The sequence below is a fragment of the Canis lupus genome, chromosome 9 (genome assembly GCF_011100685.1).
Source record: "Canis lupus familiaris isolate Mischka breed German Shepherd chromosome 9, alternate assembly UU_Cfam_GSD_1.0, whole genome shotgun sequence".
Taxonomy (NCBI): Eukaryota; Metazoa; Chordata; class Mammalia; order Carnivora; family Canidae; genus Canis; species Canis lupus.
Genome location: NC_049230.1, coordinates 33,032,886 through 33,054,555, shown reverse-complemented (window position 1 = coordinate 33,054,555; position 21,670 = coordinate 33,032,886). Strand labels below are relative to the sequence as shown.

At 36.2% G+C, this 21,670-nt stretch overlaps 1 protein-coding gene across 1 annotated transcript in view; it reads left to right on the top strand.

The window, feature by feature from the left end:
* The window catches only part of HSF5 (heat shock transcription factor 5), a 43,620-nt gene extending 23,501 nt beyond the window's left edge, over positions 1 to 20,119 (top strand). Inside the window, exon 6 of the mRNA XM_038547892.1 lies at positions 17,850 to 20,119. Coding sequence (XP_038403820.1) covers positions 17,850 to 17,920 — 71 coding nt within the window. The 3' untranslated portion in view covers positions 17,921 to 20,119. The remainder of the gene's footprint in view (positions 1 to 17,849) is intronic.
* Positions 20,120 to 21,670: the final 1,551 nt, after the last annotated feature.

Here is a 21,670-nt window from a genome sequence, read left to right as displayed (position 1 = left end):
TCAGAAGCATGCAATCCAGATAGAATTAATCAGGTCAGACAATCATTTTAGATTATAAAAAATGGAAAAATATTGAGAAATTCTGTGAGAATTTCTCCAAAAAGTAAACTAATAGTGATATCAAGATCTTGCTTAGACTCATAGGATTCTTGCTGCAAAACACCTTTTAGATGAACTATCTTGCTCACTCATTTATTAAACTTATCTTGTACTGTCACTTTTAGTTGAATAGATGGTCCAATCATGATGAAAGATTAAGATTTCTCACCACTGAAAATGTTTAAAACAATGGCATAGAATTTGAAGGTGGTTTATAAAAGGACAGTAACTAAATACTTAATGCATACCCATTTTTATGCCATAAACAAGGAAAGTGGTATTGTCATCACTTTAAAGATTGGGAAACTTAGGCTGGGAGAGGATAAGTAAGTTGTTCACAAATATAAGGTCACACGTTAATTAACGTACTTAGTATCCTACTCACAGTTATTCTGTTGATTGTATTATTGGATACACAAAACTTTTAAGTTTCACGTAGTCTTTCTTATTTATTTATTTATTTATTTATGTATGTATTTATTTGTTTATTGGGTAGTTTTGTTTTTTGTTATTTCAGGTTTTTTTGTTTTGTTTTGTTTTGCTTTTGTTGCCTGTGCTTTTGGTGTACTCTCCAAGAAATCATTGCCAAGTCCAATGTCACAAAGTTTTTCTCTATGTTTTCTTCTAGGAGTTTTATAGTTTAGGTCTTACATCTAGGCCATTAGTCCCTTTTGAGTTAATTTTTGTATATGATGTAAGATAGGGTCCAACTTCATTTTTTTGCATGTGGATATACAGTTTTCCTAGTACCATTTGTTGAAGAGATTGTCTTTTCCCCATTGAGTGGCGTTAGCATCTTAGTGGAAGATCATCTGGACCATATAAGTGAGCATTTGCTTCTGGTCTCCCTGTTCTAGACCATTGGTCTATTTGTGTGTATGCTAGTACCATATGATCTGTTTAACCTCTCAATTCTGGCCTTGTCGCACAAAACCAGCCTGGGTTGTGGAGCCTGGTCTGATGACCCATGAGATTGTGATCTGAGCCAAAACCAAGAGTTGGATGCACAGTTGTCCCTATAGTAGAACAGAGAATACATAGGTGAATGGTTGTGGTGATATTCCAGTAAAGCTCTATTTACAAAAATAGGTGCTAGGAAAAAAAAAATAGGTGCTGGGCCCAATTTAACCCAGAGGTCAGTTTACCACCACCTGAATTAAACTAACAGCTTTTTTTTCTGAACAGTAACAATGGAAACAAGAAAAGGGTAGAATCACATTTTTAATGTATTTTTTTTTAAACTTCTTTTTTTTACATTTTTATTTATTTATGATAGTCACAGAGAGAGAGAGGCAGAGACATAGGCAGAGGAAGAAGCAGGCTCCATACACCGGGAGCCCGACGTGGGATTCGATCCCGGGTCTCCAGGATCACAAAGGCAGGCGCCAACCTGGTCCAAAGGCAGGCGCCAACCCGCTGCACCACCCAGGGATCCCACATTTTTAATATATTGAAAGAAAACTGCAATCCTAGAAGTGTCTACCTAGCAAGAAGATCCTTCAAGAATGATGGGCAGCCCCAGTGGCGCAGTGGTTTAGCGCCGCCTGCAGCCCAGGGTGTGATCCTGGAGACCCGGGATCGAGTCCCACATCAGCTCCCTGCATGGTGCCTGCTTCTCCCTCTGCCTGTGTCTCTGCCTCTCTCTCTCTAGCTGTGTCTCTATGAATAAATAAATAAAATCTTAAAAAAAAAAAAGAATGAAGGCAAGGTGATGAAAACACTTTTAGATAAACACAAAATTGAGAGATGTGCCACAGCAGGTCAGCACTAAAGGAAATTGCACAGGGTGTTCTTTGGGTAGAAGGAAACTATGGTAAAGGTATTGATTAATATGGGCTTTGATGAATCAAGAGTACATACTGTAGTTTCTAGGGAAATCACCAACACAATAGAAATAATCCAAAAGAAGGCAGGAAAGGAGGAAGAAAGATAGGAAAATAAAGAACACAAAGAGAAAACAAAAAATGGTGGATCCAGATTCAGCCAGTACAATGATTATATGTAAATGGTCTTAAAACTTTAATTCAAAGGCAGAAATTGCTAGAATGGATGAAAAAGCAAACTCCTATAATAGGCTGGCTATGTAGGTTGAAAGTAAATGGGTGGAAAAAGATACAACATGCAAACAGGAAGTATGAGAAGGCTGGTATGGTTGTTTTTAAATAGATAAAACAGATTTTAAGACAGTATTATTAAGAGGGTCTGTATCATAATGATGAACAGTTCATGACGGAAGCGTATCTATTATAGATGTGTTTTTGTGTAATAAAAGCTTCAAAATATATGAAGCAAGAATTGACAAAAGGAGAAACAGACAATTCCTCAATATAGTAGGATATTTTTTAAAAGATTTATTTATTTTGGATCTTGTGTATTTGGGGGGAGAGGCAAAAGCAGATAATCTTCCAGTTTTAGTGTATGTGCTGCCAAAGTGAGCACAAGGAGAGAATCTTCAAGCAGACTCCCCACTGAGTGTGGAGCCTGGTCTGATGACCCATGAGATTGTGACCTGAGCGAAAACCAAGCTCAACCAACTGAGCCACCCAGGTTTCCCTATAGTAGAATATTTTAACATACTATCTAAGTAATTGATAGAGTAACTACACAAAATATTAGTAAAGACATAGAAGATCTGAGCAACATAATCAGCCACCTTGATCTAATTGGCATTTATAGAACATTGTATCCAACAATTTGAGAATATGCATTATTTTCAAGTGCATGTAGTACATTCACCAAGATAGGTCATATACTGGGCCATAAAACGAGTATCAATAAATTCATAAGCATTAAAATTATACAAAGTGTATTCTCTGAATACAACAATTAAATTAGCAATCAGTAACAATTGAATGCCTGGGTGACATAGTCAGTTAAACATCTGATTCTTGGTTTTAGCTCAGGTTGTGATCTTTGGGTCATGAGATTGAGCCCTGTGTTGGGTTCTGTACTTAGCATGGAGTCTGTTTGAGATTCTGTCTCTCCTCTCCCTTTCTTGCTCATGCTCTCTTCCTCGCTCTAAGATGAATAAATAAATATTGAAAAAAAGATTTATAGTGGCAATAAAGTAGCTAGAAAAACCTCTAACATCTGGAAATATAGTGACAGACATACTTCTAAATAATTTGTAACTCAAAGACAAAATCTCAAGAAAAATTAGAAAATATTTGGAACTGAGTGACAATGAAAATACGTTAGTTTGTGAGATGCATCTAAAACAATGTTAGCATGAAATGTGTAACTTTATTTATTATTATTATTTTTAAAAGATCTTATTAATTTGAGAGAGAGCACAGGCATGGGCAAGGGACAAGCAGACTTCCTGCTGAGCAGGGAGCCTGATGCAGGACTGATCTTAGGCTCCAGGATTATGACCTGAGCTAAAGGCAGACACTTAACTAAGCCACCCAGGCATCCATATTTTTATTTTTTAAAGATTCATTTATTTTAGAAAGACAGAGCACACATGTATATGAGTGGGGGTAGGGGCAGAAGGAGAGAATCTTCAAGCAGACTCCCTACTGAGCATGGAGCCAGATGTGGGGCCTCAGTATCACGACCTATGAGATCATAACCCATGAGATCATGACCTGAGCCAAAACAAAGAGCCAGATGCTTAACTGACTGATCCACCCAGGTGCCCCAAAATGTATAGCTTTAAATGCTAGTATTATAAAAGAACTAAGACCTAAAATCAGTGACCTGAAGTTTCACTATAGGAAACTAGAAAAAGGAGCGCCTGGTGGCTTGGTTAAGTGTCTGCCTTCAGCCCAGGTTGTGGTCCTAGGGTCCTAAGGATCTAGTCCTTGCGTCAAGCTTCCTGATCTGCAGTGAGTCTACCTCTCCCATGCTCATGTTCTCTCTCTCAAATAAATAAAATCTTAAAAAAAAAAAAGAAACTAGAAAAAAAAGAGGAAAGTAAACCCAAAATAAACATGAGGGAGGAAATGATAAAAATAAGAGTAGAAATCAATTAAATAGAAAACAGTTGAGAAAATGAACAAATATAAAACTGGCTCTTTGAAAAGATCAACAAAATTGAGAAACCTCTAGCTAGACTGATCAAGAAAAGAAGAGAACCCAAATCATAACTATCAAGAATGAAAAAGGGATTACCACCTCAGAATTTATGGATATTAAAAGGATAACAATACTGGGGAATAGTCTTACATCAATGAACACGACTTAAATGGAATAAACATATATTTTGAAAAATACTACTTACTAAAATTCATACAATAGCCAGATGAATAATAGTCCTACATCTATTAAGGAAGTTGAATTGGTTATCAAAGACTTTCCTTAAAATTAAGAATCCTCATGATGACTTAAATAGATACAGAGAAGGCACTTGACAAAATTCAGCACTTATTCATAGTAAAAACTCCAAACAAAGTAGGAATAGTAGAAAATTTCTCAAACTGATAAATAGCACCTCTAAAATATATATAACAAAGATCATACTTAATGGTGAAAGACTATATGTGTCAGAGACTGGGAACAATGCAAGGATACCCACTTTTACCACTTGTATTCAGTATTATACTGGTGGGCTTTGTAATAGCAAGAAAAATAAAAGTCATAAAGATTGAAAAGGAAGAAGTAAAAGTATTTGTAGATGATATGATAACTTATGTAAAAAGATCTAGGGAATCTACAAAGCAACTGCTGGAACAAATAAATGAATTTAGCAAGGTTGTAGACATAAGATTGATATATGCAAAAATCAATTGTATTTTTCTAAACTAGCAGCACACAATTGGAAAATGAAATTAAGAAAAAAACAAACACAATAAGACCAAAATCATAAGTTACCTAAGAATAAGTTGAACAAAAGATATCTAAGACCTCTACATTGATAACTATAAATTTTGCTGAAAGAAATTAAAGAAGACATAAAAGGAAAGATATGCCATATTCATAGATAAAAAGATCCAATTTTTTAGAGTGACAGTTTTTCCAAATTGATCTATAAACTCAGTGCAATCTCAATCAGACTTCTAGTAGACTCTTTTTTTTTTTTTAAATTACAAGCGGATTCTAAGATTTAAAAGAAAATGCAAAAGTCAGAGTTACCAAGGCAATTTTCAAAAACAGAAGGTTAGAAGAGATTTTATCTGATTTCAAGACTTACCATAAAGCTACAATAATTAAAATAGTTTGACATTGGTGAAAAGATAGACGTATAGATGAATGATACAAAATAGTCCAGAAATAGATCTGTACATATGAGGTCAACTGATTTTCAACTATGATGCCAAGGCAACACAGTGGAGAAAGAAAGTCTTTACAACAAAAATTAGCATTGATCCATACCTCCATAAATAAAAATTAACTTAAAATGAATTATAGACCTAAATATAAAACCCAAACATATAAAACTTTTTTTTATTGTTAAGATTTTATTTATTTATTCATGAGAGAAAGAGAGAGCCAGAGGCACAGGCAAAGAGAGAAGCAGGCTCCCTGCAGGAAGCCCGAAGTGAGACTCAATCCCAGGACTCCAGGATCACGCCTTGGGCCAAAGGCAGGCACTCAACTGCTAAGCCACCCAGGCATCCCAAAAAAACTTCTTGAAAAAAATAAGAAAAAAAGTTTTACTATTTTGGAGTGGACAAAGATGTCTTAGAACACAAAAAGCATGATTAATAAAGAAAAAATTGATAAATTGGATTTCATCAGAATATAAGACTTTTGCTCTTTGAAAGACACCATTAAGAAAATGAAAAGGCAAGCCATAGTCTAATAAAAAAGATTGATAACACATATGTCAAAACAAAGGACATGTTTAGAGTGTAAAAAGAACTCTTATAAAGTAATTAAAAAATGGGAGGAATATATGAAAGACGTTTCACAAAAGATATACAAGTGGGCAATAAGCACATGAAGAAATATAACATATTTAATCATCAGGGAAGTTAGATTAAAACTATAACGAGGGGCAGCCCAGGTGGGAATTTAGGAATTCCACTCTTAGGAATGTCTCTTACGGAATTCACTATTGTGTCATTTACGATAGCAAAAATTTGGAAAAAGCATAAATGCCTGACAAGAGGAACCTAGATAAATTATGAAAAAATTAAATACTATGCAACCATTTAAGAGTATAAAGTAGCTTGATATATTGTTACCTGGAAATATAGTAAGTGTTCATAATTGTTAAGTTGATGAAACAAGTTGCAGCACAGTATGTCTGAGACAACTTCCTTTCTAGAAAGAAAAAAGTATATACTATGTAATTATAGAAAAAATATGGAAGTATATGATGAAACTGATTCATGTAACAGTGATTACCTCTGGGAAAGTAGAATTGGAGGTGTAGAGAGGAAGTATTTTGCCATACACATGGATATACACAATGGTGGGATAATGGGAAATTTTCACTCCTTTTTTTGTTTTTTCTAGATTTTTAAAATTGAAAAATAATTAAAAATATTTAAAATTGTTTAAATATTTTAAAGTGTTCCTGTAGTATAAGTATATAAGCATCAAAATAATAGGAATGGGAAATTTAAAGAATTTTTTTAAAGATTTTATTTATTCATGAGAGACACAGAAAGAGAGAGATTGGGGCAGAGACACAGGCAGAGGGAGAAGCGGGCTCCATGCAGGGAGCCTGATGTGGGACTTGATCTCGGGTCTCCAAGATCACGCCCTGGGCTGAAGGCAGGTGCTAAACTGCTGAGCCATCCAGGGATCCCCTTAAATAATATTTTGGAAAAATATTTATATCCCACTTATTTTTTAAAAAGATTTATTTATTTGAGAGAGAGTGAGAACATGCAGTGGGGAGGGGCAGAGGGAGAGAGAAACTTATACAAACTCTACACTGAGCATGGAGCTTGATGTAGGGCTCGATTTCATGACCTCGAGATCAGGACCTGAGCTGAAACCAAGAGTCGGATGCTACACTTACTGTACTACCACGTGTCCCTGTATCTCACTTATTAACTTGACTTTTGAGGTTTATATATGATTGACTCAAGCTGACCTTATTTCACACCTAAAATGCTTTTCCAAGATTTTATAGAATTTTTAGAGCTTATAGTGGCTTTTAGTTTTAAAGTTTCTGTTTAATTCCAAATTAACCCATTTCTCACCTTTTACAGCTCTTCTCTCTTGTCTGCTCCATCCTGTACCAGATGTAGAACTTAGCCCTCCTCCTTTGATTTCTACCCTCCCCTGAGCATTTACATTAGGCATTTGTATGTGTTCAGTACTTTTCTGAAGATTAGGAGAAGTAGGAAGGTTTGCATTTAGAATACTGCAAATAATTTTAAATGGAATGTTATCCATCTTTTTTTAAAAAAGATTTTATTTATTTGAGAGAGAGAGAGAGCACGCATGTGCATGCACAAGTCGGTAAAGAGCAGAGGGAGAAGGACAAGCAGACTCCACCCTGAGTTCAGAGTCCAACGTGGAGCTCAGTCTCATGACCCTGAGATCATGACGTGGGCTGAAATCAAGAGTCAGATGCTTAACTGACTGAGCCACCCAGTACCTCGCCATCTTTCTTTTTAAAAGGCCTTCAGTTACTTTACCACTTTCTCACCTTTCCGTGTCACTAATCACTATGGCCTTCACCATGTTGTCATCTTTCCTTGTACTAGCACTATACCCTCTCTTCTCTGGTCTTTTTTTTCTTACTTAAGGAGAGAAGTTAGGTATTTCTTCTCTTTACTAATGTCTTTGAGGCTTTATCTTCCCCAACCAAAACAACCTGTTAAGATACAGTATCTGGGAAAAAAAAAAAAAGGATATAGTATCTGCAAATACAGTTACCTTCTCAAGAGGAACTCTGGTACCTGCTGTTAAAATAATATTTTCATCTCTTTTACTATTATGGTTATAAGATGTAACTGATAAAATAATTAACATATTAATTATCTTTTTTGATTCTTTATGTTGTTGTTTTTTTCCCCTAAGTAAAATCTTATCCTTTGGTCAGTGGTGTTGATAGCTAAGTCTTAATTGACCTTGCCTTCCTGCTGTGAAATAGAAGAGTTGTGACATATTGACAGTATTAGAACATCTAATCACATTTCCATTTTATTAAGGGCAAGGAGGAAATGACTTATGCTTAAGCTAGAACCTCTTTGCTAAAAAGTTAGCTTTTGTAATGAGAATGTAAGCAGAAATACAATTCATGAAGTATACATTTATTCTACCTTGTTAGAACTTAACCTAACAGTCTGTGAAAACATGGCTGTATATAAGGTTCTGTGGGATTAGAAGACCTTAACCAAAGTCAGTGTTACGATTTTTATACTATCTACTATAGGCAATATGGCATAGTTGATAGGAAGAAAGCTTTTGGTAATAAAAAACCCGCTACATTAAAATTAAAACCTATATTAAATAAAAGTTCTAAATTAAAATCTAGAAGCATTTACCATGGTAATTTTGGATATATTTGCTTTACTGGGCCTCAGTTTCTTCATCTATAAAATGAAGATAATGATGATATAAAACCTATAACCAGCCTAGTATAGTGCCTGGTACATAGTAATTAATCAGTACATGGTAACAATGGAATTTTAGCAATAATTATTTTCATAATACTTATTATGTTTATTACTGTTAAATGCTTTTCAGATGACTGGTATCACTTTAAATTCATGTGGGTTCCTGGTGTTACCAGCATCCTATATTTCCTTAGGATATTCTCCATTTTCCAAAGCCATTCTACCGTATCTTCTCTGCTCCTTCTAACACCCTGCTCTTTTCATTCTCAGCTGTGACCTTGTTTCTTATTGAGAACATAGAAGCAACTAGAAGAGAATTTTCATATTTTCCTACCAACAAATCTATCACTCTATCTCCAGTTATAACCTCACACTCTGCCTTTCCTCCTATTACAATGAAAAAAGGCCCATCCTTCCATTCGTGTACAGAATCCCATCTACTTCTGTGTACTTAATGGACTTAGCACTTACAGTTATCCCCCTTTACTCTTCAATAATCGCTTTTTACCTTTTATGTAAGATAATTCCCATCACCACACAAACATGCCGTCTTAGGTTCTATGATAAAAGAAATTTCTTTCGCCTTTCCTTCATTCATATCTCCATCCTGCTATTACTCCATTTTTTGTGTTTCTTTTAGAGGAAAGCTCCTTGAAAGCATATCCTTTCCTCATTCGACTTTTCATTCCTGTTACTCAGCTGATACTACTCATATCAAGGTTTCCACTGACTGCCACATTGCCAGGTTCTCAGTCCCCACTTTGCTGTACCTCAGTGGCATTTGAACAGACCACTTCACCTTTCCTGAACTACTTTCTTCACTTGGCTTCTGCAATATCACCCATTCCTGGTTTTCCTTCACTTTCACTGGCCACTCCATAGTTTCTTTTACTTAATCTTTTTTTTTTTTTGTCTTTCCTGACTTCTAATTATTGATGAGTCCCAGAACTCCATTCTTGTACCTCTTTTCTTCTCTATCAGTTCCTAGGTAATCCCAACCAGTCTCATTGCTTTTATTATCATCTGTGTAGTGATGACTCCTAAATTTATATCTTAAATCTCAATTTTCTCTGAATTCCAGATTTGCATACCTTATTGCCTATACTACATCTTTGTTTAGATGTTCCATAGGACATGTCCCATATGTTCCAAACTTAGTATATTCCACCCTTTCCCTAATTTTACTTATTTTAGGAAATAGCACTTCTAGTCTCCAGTCAGCCAAAAATCTTGACTCTGTTCTCTCACATTCAACCCCCATCAACAAATTCTATCAGCTTAGAATCAGTATAGGTCTAGAATCTGACCATTTCTTAACACCCTTGGATTCTATCACCATGGTCTGAGCACTGCCATCTCTTACCTAGATGACTACAGTAGCTTCTTAACCAGTTTTCCTGCTCCACTGTTGGCCCCTAAAGCCTTTTCCTCTCACAGCAGTCATCCTTTTAAAACATTAATTATTTCCCTGTTTAAATTTTTCCAGTGGTTTTATATCTTATTTAGAATAAAATCTAAAAATCCTTATAGTGGTCTGCAAGATGCTCAATGATATGGCTCCTGGCAACTGCTCTGACCTCATCTACCACCTTGTGTCCTCCTCATCTATTCAAGCCCCAGAAGTCTCTTCACTAGTCTTTGAACACACCAAACACATTCTCGCCTTCACACTTGCTGTTCTCTGTGCCTGAAATATGCTTCACCCAGATATTTACATGGCTTGTTCCTTTATTTCATTCAGTTCTCTTCTCAGATGCCAGCTCAACATAGAAATCTTCCTGACCGTGCTATCTTGAATAGCACTATTCCCCATGTCCTACCCTCCTTCAATCTCTATTCTTTATCTCTTTTTGTTTTTCTTTTATAGTGCTTATCACTAGTTCGCATTTTCTATTTATTATTTTTCTTGTCTCTTGATGAGGGCAAGGACTAGCTCAACACCAAGAGGTTAGCTGTGGCCTTCAATGTTTGTTAAGTGAATGAATCACTTTTTCCCCACTTTTACTGATCTACTTTTTAAAAAAATCCTTGGAAAAAAGCAATTAAAAATTATGGTAAAATATACATAGCCCTTCAGTTTACCATCTTTACCATTTTTTAAGTGTATTGTTCCCTGGCATTCACATTGTGCTGCTCCCATCACCACCATTCATCTCCAAAACTCTTTTCATTTTGCAAAACTGAAACTCTGTACTCATTAAACAATAACTCCGTATCCCCCCATCCCACCACTAGAAACTACTATTTTACTTTCTGTCTCTCTGAGCAATCTTTTAATTAACCACCAAAAGATAAGTTTTGAACACATGAGGAGTCAAACCACACCTCAGGTTTCTTTTAACAAGTACTTATTTGAACAACTGCCATGGGCTTGGTACCATGCTGGGTACACTAGGGACATACAAATAGTGTCTTCTATAGTTCTTTTCTTCTGGAACCTAGAATTGTGTGTCTTGCTAAGATGCCATTTCATATCTTGTTATTATGCTCTGACATTTAAAATTGAGATATAGGGGCACCTGGGTGGCTCAGTGGTTGAGCATCTGCCTTCAGCTCAGGTTGTGATCCTGGAGTCCTGGGATTGAGTTCCATATCAGGCTCCCTGTAGGGAGCCTGCTTCTCCCTCTGCCTGTGTCTCTGCCTCTCTCTCTGTGTCTCTCATGAATAAATAAATACAATATTTTAATTCAATCAAACTGAGATATGTTTGATTATGAATTTTATTTTTTGTAGCCATTTTCTGCTTTCCCTGTCTTTTTGTCTGATTATTTTAAATTAATAGGAAAATATACATTTTTAGATAAAATTCACAAAACATAAAATTAACCATTTTAAAGCGCAAAGTTCAGTGGCTTTAGTATATTGACAGTGATGTGCAACCTCTACCTCTTTCTAGTTCCCAAACATTTTTCATCACTCTAAAAGAAAACCCCATATTCACTAAGCAGTTACTCCTATTGCTTCCTCCCCCAAGCCCTTGGCAGCCACCAATCTGTGTTCTATCTCTATGGATTTACCTCTTCTGGGATATTTCATAGAAATGAAATCATGCAGTATATCACCTTTTGTGTCTGGCTTATTTCACTTAGCATAATCTTTTCAAGGTTCATCCACATTGTAGAATTTGAATCAGTTTTCTTTTTATGGTGAAGTAATATTACATCATATATATATTTCACATTTCATTTATCCATTCATCAGCTGATGGACGTTTGGGCTGTTTCTACCTTTTGGTTATTGAGAATAGTGCTATGAACATATGTGTACATGTATTTGAGTATCTGTTTACAAGTCTTTTGGGTGTATACTTAGGAGTGGAGTTGCTGGGTCACATGGTAATTCTAACTATTGACCAAATTATTTTCCATAATAGCTGCAGCATTTTACATTCCCTACAGCAATGTATAGGGTTCCCATTTTTCCATATCCTCATTAGCACTTGTTGTTTTTCACTTTTTATTATTGTTAGAGCCATCCTAGTAGGTATGAAGTGGTATCTCATTTTTGTTTTGATTGCATTTCTCTAATGATTAGTGATGTTGAACATCTCTTCATATGCTTCTTGGCCATTTGTATATCTTCTTTGGAGAAAGATCATTTTTTTACAACTATTATAGCAGTATTCTATTTGATGAAATCTTCCAATTTAGTTAAATCTCTCTGGATTATAGCCCTAGTGAGTGCTACAACTTAGTAAACTATGGCCTGTGAACCAATCTAGCACACTCCTGTTTTTATATGGCCTGCAAGCTAAGCGTGGTTTTTACATTTTGAATGGCTGGGGGTAGGAGGTGGGGAATCAAAAGAAGAATAGTTCAGACACATAAAAATGATATGAAATTCCAATTTCAGTGTCTATAATAAATTTTAATTGGAACACACAGCCACACCCGTTCATTGACATATTGTCTGTGACTGCTTTCACACTATGACAGCAAAGTTGAGCAGTTAAGGCCATATGGACCACAAAGCCCAAGATATTTACTACCTGGCACTTTACAGAAAAATTTTGCCTACTGTGTATCTTATTCTGTTTAGGTTGCTATACCACAAATCCTATAGAGCAGCTAGCTTATTATAAACAACAGAAACTTATTTCTCAGTTCTGGAGGCTGGGAAGCCCAAGATTAAGGCATAATAAATTCAGTGTCTGGTGAGAGCCTGTGTTCTTGATCATAGGGGGCCATCTTCTTGCTGTCTCTCATATGGCAGATGGATGAGGGAGCCATCTGGGGTCTCTTTTACAAAGACATTAATATCATTCATAAAGTTCCACTCTCATGACCTAATGACCTCCCAAAGTTCCTGCTTTCTAACATCGTCACACTGGGGTTAGGTCTCAACATATGAACTTCGGGGAGATAAGCATTCAGTCTATTATTGCACCTGTGTTAGGAAGTCCTTGTTCTTTGCTTCTGATCCTTGATGACCAGAGAAACCTTTAAGAGAGTAAGGAGGTACTTGTGAGGAGGGCTCAAAATCAACTAGTGTTCAGTTTAGATGACCAAATGTTTTTTATTTTGATATTGAACTCCAAGATTGAAGTAGTAATGATAGGAACCAAATGTAAACTTCCTAAAGTATCCCTTACATTTCAAATGTCACTATCATTAGGATTATCTCCCCTCAATAAGGTTTCAACTCTTACAATACATTATTTATGATAGAAAATAAAGAAATTTCATGAAATCACCTCTGAAGACTCCTTTGGTTCCAAAATCTAAAACACTATGATTCTAACGTTAACTGTTGGAATGTCATTATGTTGTTTAATATCCCGTTGAACAGAGGCATCCTGTATTCTAGAACTTCTCAGTGCCCTTCTATAACTGAATTATTTTGAAAATGTATCTGCCCCCCCCCAAAAAAAAAGAAAAAAAAGAAAAAAAAAAGAAAATGTATCTGCCCTGTTTAAGTAGGAGCATCTTCTCACACTTTAACCTTTCTTTGAATTTTTTTCAAATAAGAGACTTCAAGTTAAGTATCCAGACTGTTTTGATTTCAATAGATTGTATTTAGTTAGAAGGAAATTGTCAATTACAGTCACTACCATGCTGTTCGTAGGCTTTTTGAGCACATGTTAACTTAAAGAAATATGGTTTAGATCAAAAATACCAAGAAGTAAAGAAAACTAGATTCACTTATGCTCCTCCAATTTCTGTAATACCACCCTAAACTGCATTTACTTAAGTATTAATCTTAGGGTGAATCTATATTCTTGTTTTGATGGGATATTTACTTTCTGGTTGAAGGAAATGGAATGTTTATAAGCAAAGTTGTTGTCATTCCTAAAGAACGATCTTCCCACTTTGTAGCTATTGGATTTTGGATGAGATTTCATTAAGATAATCACTCTGAAGCCCTAGAGGGTGCTCTCAATAGGAATGAACTTTCCCCAACAAGTAGATGCAATGCAAAGGGCCTCAAGGCCTTTCAGCTCTCAAACCAACTGAGCTACCGTCCGTCATCTGTCATCCGCAAATACTTACCTTCTCTGATGAGTATGCAAGCTTCTCTTCTAAAGGAAGTCATCTAAACCTCTAGTAGCACCAGGCTAGTTTATATTTTTGCATATTCTAATTGGTCTCTATGCCCCCACACTTTTAAAAAGATTTTGTTTATTTATTTGACAGAGCATAAGCAGGTTGAGCAGCAGGCAGAGGCAGAGGGAGAGGGAGAAGCAGGCCCCACCCCCCTCAGCAGAGAGCCTGACATGGGGCTTGATGGGGATCATGACCTGAGCCAAAGGCAGGTGCTTAACCAACTGAGCCACCCAGACACACCTAGTCACTATACTCTTCTCAACTGGCAACTTTGTTAATGAAGGAAGCTCATTTTAATAAAATTACTATGTTTAGATGCTCATTATTAGAAGCTGTGTGCCAAATGCTATTTAAAGCCCAGCTATTAAGGTTAAGAGGGTTTGTTGCTCACATTACTTTACATAGCTCATTCTGAGGGTGTTATAGAGCCATGCAGGGTATTGCTATTTTAAACATTCCTGTCTGTGATGTGTTCTTGTCCGTGATTTGAACATATCGATGTGATAAAGTCGTAATAAGCATGATGAATGACATTTATTCACCGAAAAAAGAGAGTTCATTGCTACTATTCTTCAGTCTGCCTCCCTTTGTGAAATTTGTAGTGGCTTTACTAGCCTTTACCTTTCACATGTTCCATTACCGTATGGCCTGTGCTTCCTTCTCATATGGAGCTGAGGTATTTGAAGAATGTTCATAATTAGGTGTTTCTCCTACATCTTTCGGTCAGCTTTTAGAGATCCTAATGCCTAGGTAGCACTTCACACCAATTAAATCAGAATGTTGGAGGGTAAGAGCCTTAGGCATCAGTATTTTTTAAAAGATCCCCAGTGATTCCAGTGTGCAACAAGGTTTAGAAACCACTGGCTTTACTTATTAACCATATAGCTTAGAGGAGAGCTTCTTGCTCCTGGTATCATTTTATCCCTAAGGATTAATTAAATGACTTTATAATAATACACTTTACTTGAAAAAAATGTTATATAAATATAAGACAGTACTGTATTTTGTTATTATATAGACTATAAAGTAGCACTTTTGTGGTAAAATATGCATAATAAAATTTACCACATTAACCATTTTGTACAGTTCAGTGGCATTAAATACATTCACATTGTTGCACTATTATCACCACCATCCATCTCCAGAACTTTTCTCATCTTCCTAAACTGAAACTGTGTCCATTATACAATAATTCCCATAATAGCCTGCAGCCTGTGGCAACCACTATGCCCACTTTCTGTCTCTATAAATCTGACTGCTCTAAGTACTTGTATAAGTGGAATTATACAGTATTTATTTTTTTGTGACTGACTCATTTCAATTAGCATATCTTCAAGGCTCAACCATGTTGTAGCATGTGTCAAAATTTTGTAATTTTTTTAATTTTGTAATTTTTTAAGGCTAATATCTCAGTGTATGTATATACCACATTTTTAAATCCATTCATCTGCCCTTGGATACTTGGACTGCTTACATCTTTTGGCCATTGTGAATAATGCTGCCATGATCATGGATGTACAAGAAATGAATCTTAAGTGATAAATTGATGGTATGTTTTCCCTCTATAAGAGGCTCATCTGGATAAATTGTTTATTCTTTTTTAAGAAGATTTTATTTATTTATTCATTAGAGATACAGAGAGAGAAAAGCAGAGACATAGGCAGAGGGAGAAGCAGGCTCCATGCAGGGATTGGACTCAATCCCGGGACTCCAGGATCACGCCCTGGGCCAAAGGCAGGCACTAAACCACTGAACCACCCAGGGATCCCCTCTTTTTATTTTTATTTTTTTTTTAAATTCATGATAGTCACACACAGAGAGAGAGAGAGAGAGAGAGGCAGAGACACAGGCAGAGGGAGAAGCAGGCTCCACGCACCGGGAGCCCGACGTGGGATTCGATCCCGGGTCTCCAGGATCACGCCCTGGGCCAAAGGCAGGCGCCAAACCGCTGCGCCACCCAGAGATCCCCCCTCTTTTTTTTTTTTAAGATTTTTTTTTTTTTAATTTGAGAGCAAGAGCATGAGCAGGAGGTGCGGGGGACAGGGAGAAGCATGCTCCCCTCTGAATAGGGAGCTCAATGTGGGGCTCAGTCCCAAGACCTTGGGATCATGACTTGAGCCAAAGGCAGATAAGCGCTTAACTGACTGAGCCACCCAGCCATCCAAATTGCTTGTTCTTTATGGATAGATTGTAGTGCAGTTCACCAGATGAGTTCACCTGCCCCTAATGACTGGTCTGCCTCTTACAAGTTATGCAAAAATTAGTTATTATTCTGTATGCTTTCTGGATTTTCTCAAATGTGGTGGTAGAATTATTTTATTGAATCAGCTCTCTTGCCCACTCTGTGGGTCAGTCCCACAGAAGCTGTGTTCTAGAAATGTAATGATAAATAAATAAATAAATGTAATGATTCTAGTCTTGTGACTAGAATTAAATAAAGGAGTCATGCTATATAGTTTAGTTTAATTCCCAAATGGTTCTACAGCAAAATTGTAAACTGCAAAACAAACTGAAAAGGGTTCCGTGGTCTAGAAGTTATAAACTAGAAGTACGTATGTTGCTCTAGAAGTTGAAAACTAATTAATTAGCTCGAGTCTAGAAGCCACATTAGGATCTTTTTACTTCTGCCAGTGTTACTAAGGCCCCGTAGCTCTACTTCTATACATGGTCTTAGTTTTTTGTATTGCAAAATCTAGTACCTGAGCTGAGAGTTCACTTTTTAGTTCTTTCCATTCTTTTCTTTTTTTCTAAGATTTATGGGTTTTTTTTTTTTTTTTAAGATTTATGTTTTTATTTGGGGTGGGGAGGGGCAACGGGAGGGGGAGAGAGAAACCCAAGCAGACTGCACTGAGCTCAGAGCCTGAGGTAGAGCCCTGAGGTCATGATCCTGAGATCACAACCTGAGCTGAAACCAAGAGTCTGACACTTAATCAAGTACACCACCTAGGCATCCCTAGTTCTTTCCATTTTTAGTGAACCCTCTGTCTCTTGACTACAATGAAGGGTGTTTCTTTTCTACAGACAGTTCAGATAGGTGTTTCTACAAGAGATCAGCTGTGTTTTCAGTAAGTGGAAATTTTATGGAGTAAATCAACTTTGGAAAAATAGTGATTACTCATTTTAATGTTGTATTTCTTTTTTTTTTTTTTAAGATTTTATTTATTTATTCATGAGAGACACACAGAGAGAGGCAGAGACACAGGCAGAGAGAGAAGCAGGCTCCATGCAAGGAGCCCGATGTGGGACTCGATCCCGGGTCTCCAGACTCAGGTCCTGGGCTGAAGGCGGCGCTAAACCGTTGAGCCACCGGTCCTGCCCTAACATTGTATTTCTGAAGGCACCACTTTTTCAATTCCCACAAGCCACCCACCCACTCATCCTTATAGTATCAAAGGAATGAATTTTGATTTATGTGTGTATATTTCACTTTGATCCCTTTGACACTTCTTAATTTTTCATTTAAAATAAAAGGTAGTTGAAATGAAAAGAGGCTCAGACACATCACTGAAAAGAAAGAAACTGTATACTTTGTTGGTCTTACTCGGTTAACAATTGGCCTGCATCTGTGTGCTTTAGAGTTACAGGGATGACCGAAAACTGAGACTCTGATGAGATAATATAGTTTGAGAACCAATTCTACATTTAAACATGAGCAACTTGTTCTTCTTGTCTGAAGACTTATCTATTGAATTCTATAGTCCTAGAGGCTAAGAGTGAGTAAACAAACCTTCTTTCATTTTAGATCTCCATCTGCTGGTGGACGTGGCCTGCAAGCAGGAGCACTTTCCAAAGGAGGAAGAATTAAAAGAGTGAGGAATGGATGACAAATGTGACATTGTGCACTAGCTGTAGCTGGAAGCAGATTAGCCTTGCACATGACACACTGTTGGGATTTTTTCAGTTCTGTTAAGGAAAAGTATTTTTGTTTTGTTAATTGAGAATTTTGTTAATTGAGAATTGGGACTTTTTTATTTGCTGCAGCTGTTCAGTTCAGATTATTTACCTTGACAAACTACTAAACATCTAGCAGTCTTTTTTTTTTTTTTTTTTTTTTTTTTGCTGCCCAGATCCCTTTCAAATGAAAAGTCCTGGACTTCTGTTACAGTCAAGAAGCATCTAAAAAAACTGCTGCATCTATGGTACTGAAGAATAATCTGTATGTGTGTGCTGATTTGCCATTTTGCCACTCTCAAACTGTAATCAGCACAACTCCAGGGGGAGTTCAGTCTCTCTGGTTCAAGTCACAGTGTGATCCTTGTAGAGAAGATTGTGTGAGAAACAAAGGCATGTGAGGTCACCAAGATCACAGATCTAAATGGGTCAGGAATTCCAGGGAAGAAACTCTTCAGAAAGAGCTAATTTTCTAAGTGATTAACCAGGAAATGCTCTTACTTCCTAACCCAGCATTCTGTTTCAAAAGCAAGGCATCCAGACTTGGACCATCCATCACACTTAACAGCCCCTGATTCTTTTATATTAATGGGAGCATTCTTCTATTTTCGTATCTTTCTTTAATTTTAATGATACATTATCATAAATGGTAAGAAGGTTTTGTTATATATCACTTATTTAAATGTCTTCTAAAGAAAAGTATTTAATTTGTTCATTATATTTATAAATGCTGGTAGATTTAAAAGGTTTAAAACTTTATATTTTTATTAATACTGAAGGATAGAAGGATAAAGGATGCATGTGTAAAATACTTATTTTGAAGGGGAAAATGTGTGAACAAAAACATTTAGCGATTTAACACTGTTTTCTTACTTTAGATTTTTATATTCAATACATATAAATTCTCATCTATATGAGATATTGTGTGCAAATTTTGGGAAAAACTGATTAGTAGTCATTTACCAGAAGCTGTACCTCTGGCATTTTTAATAGTTTATGTCTGGTTTAAGCTTCTGAGAGAATTTTGGATAGTGGGATAGACCATAACATTTTAATTTTATCCCCTCTATAGGATTCTGAATTAAATAGTATTGTGGGACCGGTTTTTAGGAGAGGTATCTGGGGTGTCCACTTTATGTGGTTGATCCCTTACTTGCCCATCCAATGACAGCAAGAAACTTTATGATTTTAAAGTCTTTTAAACTGGCTAGAACTTTCTTATTGGATTCTGTTTCAATTATTCTAATAAGAATTGCAGAAACAAAAGGAAAGCCTAGGAATATGAAACTAAAAAGAAAAGGCACTTAGTGATATGACATAAATACTATGCTACTCTTTGTGAGTGTAACAATTCATTTCTTAAATTGCATTGTGCCTTCCCAATGATGTCAAACTGTAGAAGTTTTACAGAGATAGTAGTTTTTTGGAAAAGAATGAGTTCTGTATTGGTCTACAGTGACTCAGTTCAGATATGAAAATAGGTTCTGAAAAGTGACCTGTTTGGTCCATCTGATTAGACTAGTTGATGTCCATGTGATGGGCATTTATTCATCTTTATTAGCAAGGTTTAAAAGATAAACAAATTATTAAGACTCTTCCATCTTTTAGCCACACTATGTATTTTGACAGAGTATGTGAAGAGGAGACCCAATTTCCAAATGAAGGAATTGCGCCTTTTTTCTGTCATGTCGCAAAGCTGATAAACTGTGTAGGTGACATTCCTTCCCTTAATATGCCTTTTGGCTTTGTATATTTTGAAAGAGATAATATCTTTTGAGGAATGTGTGTCAAACAGAAACCTTGACATGGATTTGGTTTCAGTGGTTTTAAGGCTTAATGAATGAAATACCTTTATCAGCTTTCCAAACTTTTTTATATATGAACACAACAGACCAAGGAGCTGGATCTCCTGCTATACTCACATGCCTGCTACCTATCAACTAAAGCTATCATCACTGACTTGGGAAAAATGGCAAAAGATCGAATAAATTCTTTGTGTGAATTAGCCAGTAGGGTCTGACATCTACTAACAAGGTTTCTGACTAGCACCTCAGTATTTCAGCACCTTAAGTATGATAAATTTCAATCAGTCAACAATAAAGTGAGTGTTTCAACAACTTGTCTTGCTTGTTTTTACTGTTTTATTGGTGATCAATAGAAACCTCAGTCATCATGACTATTATTAATAATAGCAAAATTTATTTTTTAAAGATTTTATTTATTTATTCATGGTAGACATAGAGAGAGAGAGAGAGAGAGGCAGAGACACAGGCAGAGGGAGAAGCAGGCTCCATGCTGGGAGCCTGACGTGGGACTTGATCCCGACGTGGGACTTGATCCCGGGACTTGGGACTTGATCCCGGGACTACAGGATCACGCCCTGGGCCAAAGGCAGGCGCTAAACTGCTGAGCCACCCAGGGATCCCCAATAGCAAAATTTAAAAGAGAATGTATTGTTTTTCAAAGAATCTAACTTAAAAAAAGTTAGTCCTGGCTTTTTTTTTCCCATTGGCAATTGAATAGAGATTGAATCTTTAAAATGCTGTTAGGGATAAGGACAATTCTTGGACAATGTTTATAGAAACCTGTTTTTTTGTTTTGTTTTGTTTTTTTGTTTTTTAAGGAAAAGGATGAGTAGTCTTCAGTAACTTTAGTCAATCAGATGTGGAAATAGATCCTGAAGGATGATCTTTCTCATGGGTAAGATTAGATAGTAGATGTCAATGAGATGGGCATTTCATTACCATAGTAATGACATCTTTATGACACCTCTGTGGAAGCTGTGGTATATCAACTCCTGAGGGATAAGCCAGAGAATAATTTCTCTTGCTTGTCAATTCTGGTGACCTAGTAAGCACAGTATATCAATAAAATAAACCTCACAGGGCTGTTTGGTTTGATCTTGAGGATCTCACGGGATACCCAGGTTCATGATACATATTACCATCATTCCTAGATCTTGGGAGTTTCCTCAAGAAAGGGCAACCGCATCTGCATTTTCTTCCTTCTAACTGAATGTGTGTATTAACTCTTAGGTTTAGGTCTTTCAACTCCTTTGAAAGTTTCAAGCAGGAGTAGGTGAGGCAAAGTCCCTTAGTCACTTTTTGTTTAAAAATGTTTTTGCATATATCAAATATATGGCAATGTATATTTTGCATTATTTATGCTATACTATTATACAGTATACATACAATAAGAAATATAAAACCATAGAAGATTTAGAAAAATTCTTTTGAAAAGGGCTGTAAAAAAAAAGAAAAGAGCTGTAAATGTCTATACTTGTATCGTGTTCTTAAGGTCCAACCAGTAAAGAGAAAGTGCTAAATTAAGTGCTAAATTAAAGATTTGTTTTAGAGCATATTTTTCTGCTCTATATCAGTTATTAGGCCTAAAATGCCAAAACTATTGCCATATATCTTCTTATGCTCAAGGTGAAGAAAGCACTCATACTTTTTTGCTTTTGGAGGCATTATGTCAGTTAAGTTTTAGTTTCCAACCTACAATGCAATTATTGCTATCCACATTTTACAGATGATCAGTTTGTGTATTTTCACTTGTATAAATAAAACATTTTTTAATCTTACATGCTTCTTACCACAATTTTAAAAATTTAAGTGTAAAAACAGTTTAAGTATACAGTTCAGTAGTGTTAACCACATTCACACTGTCGTG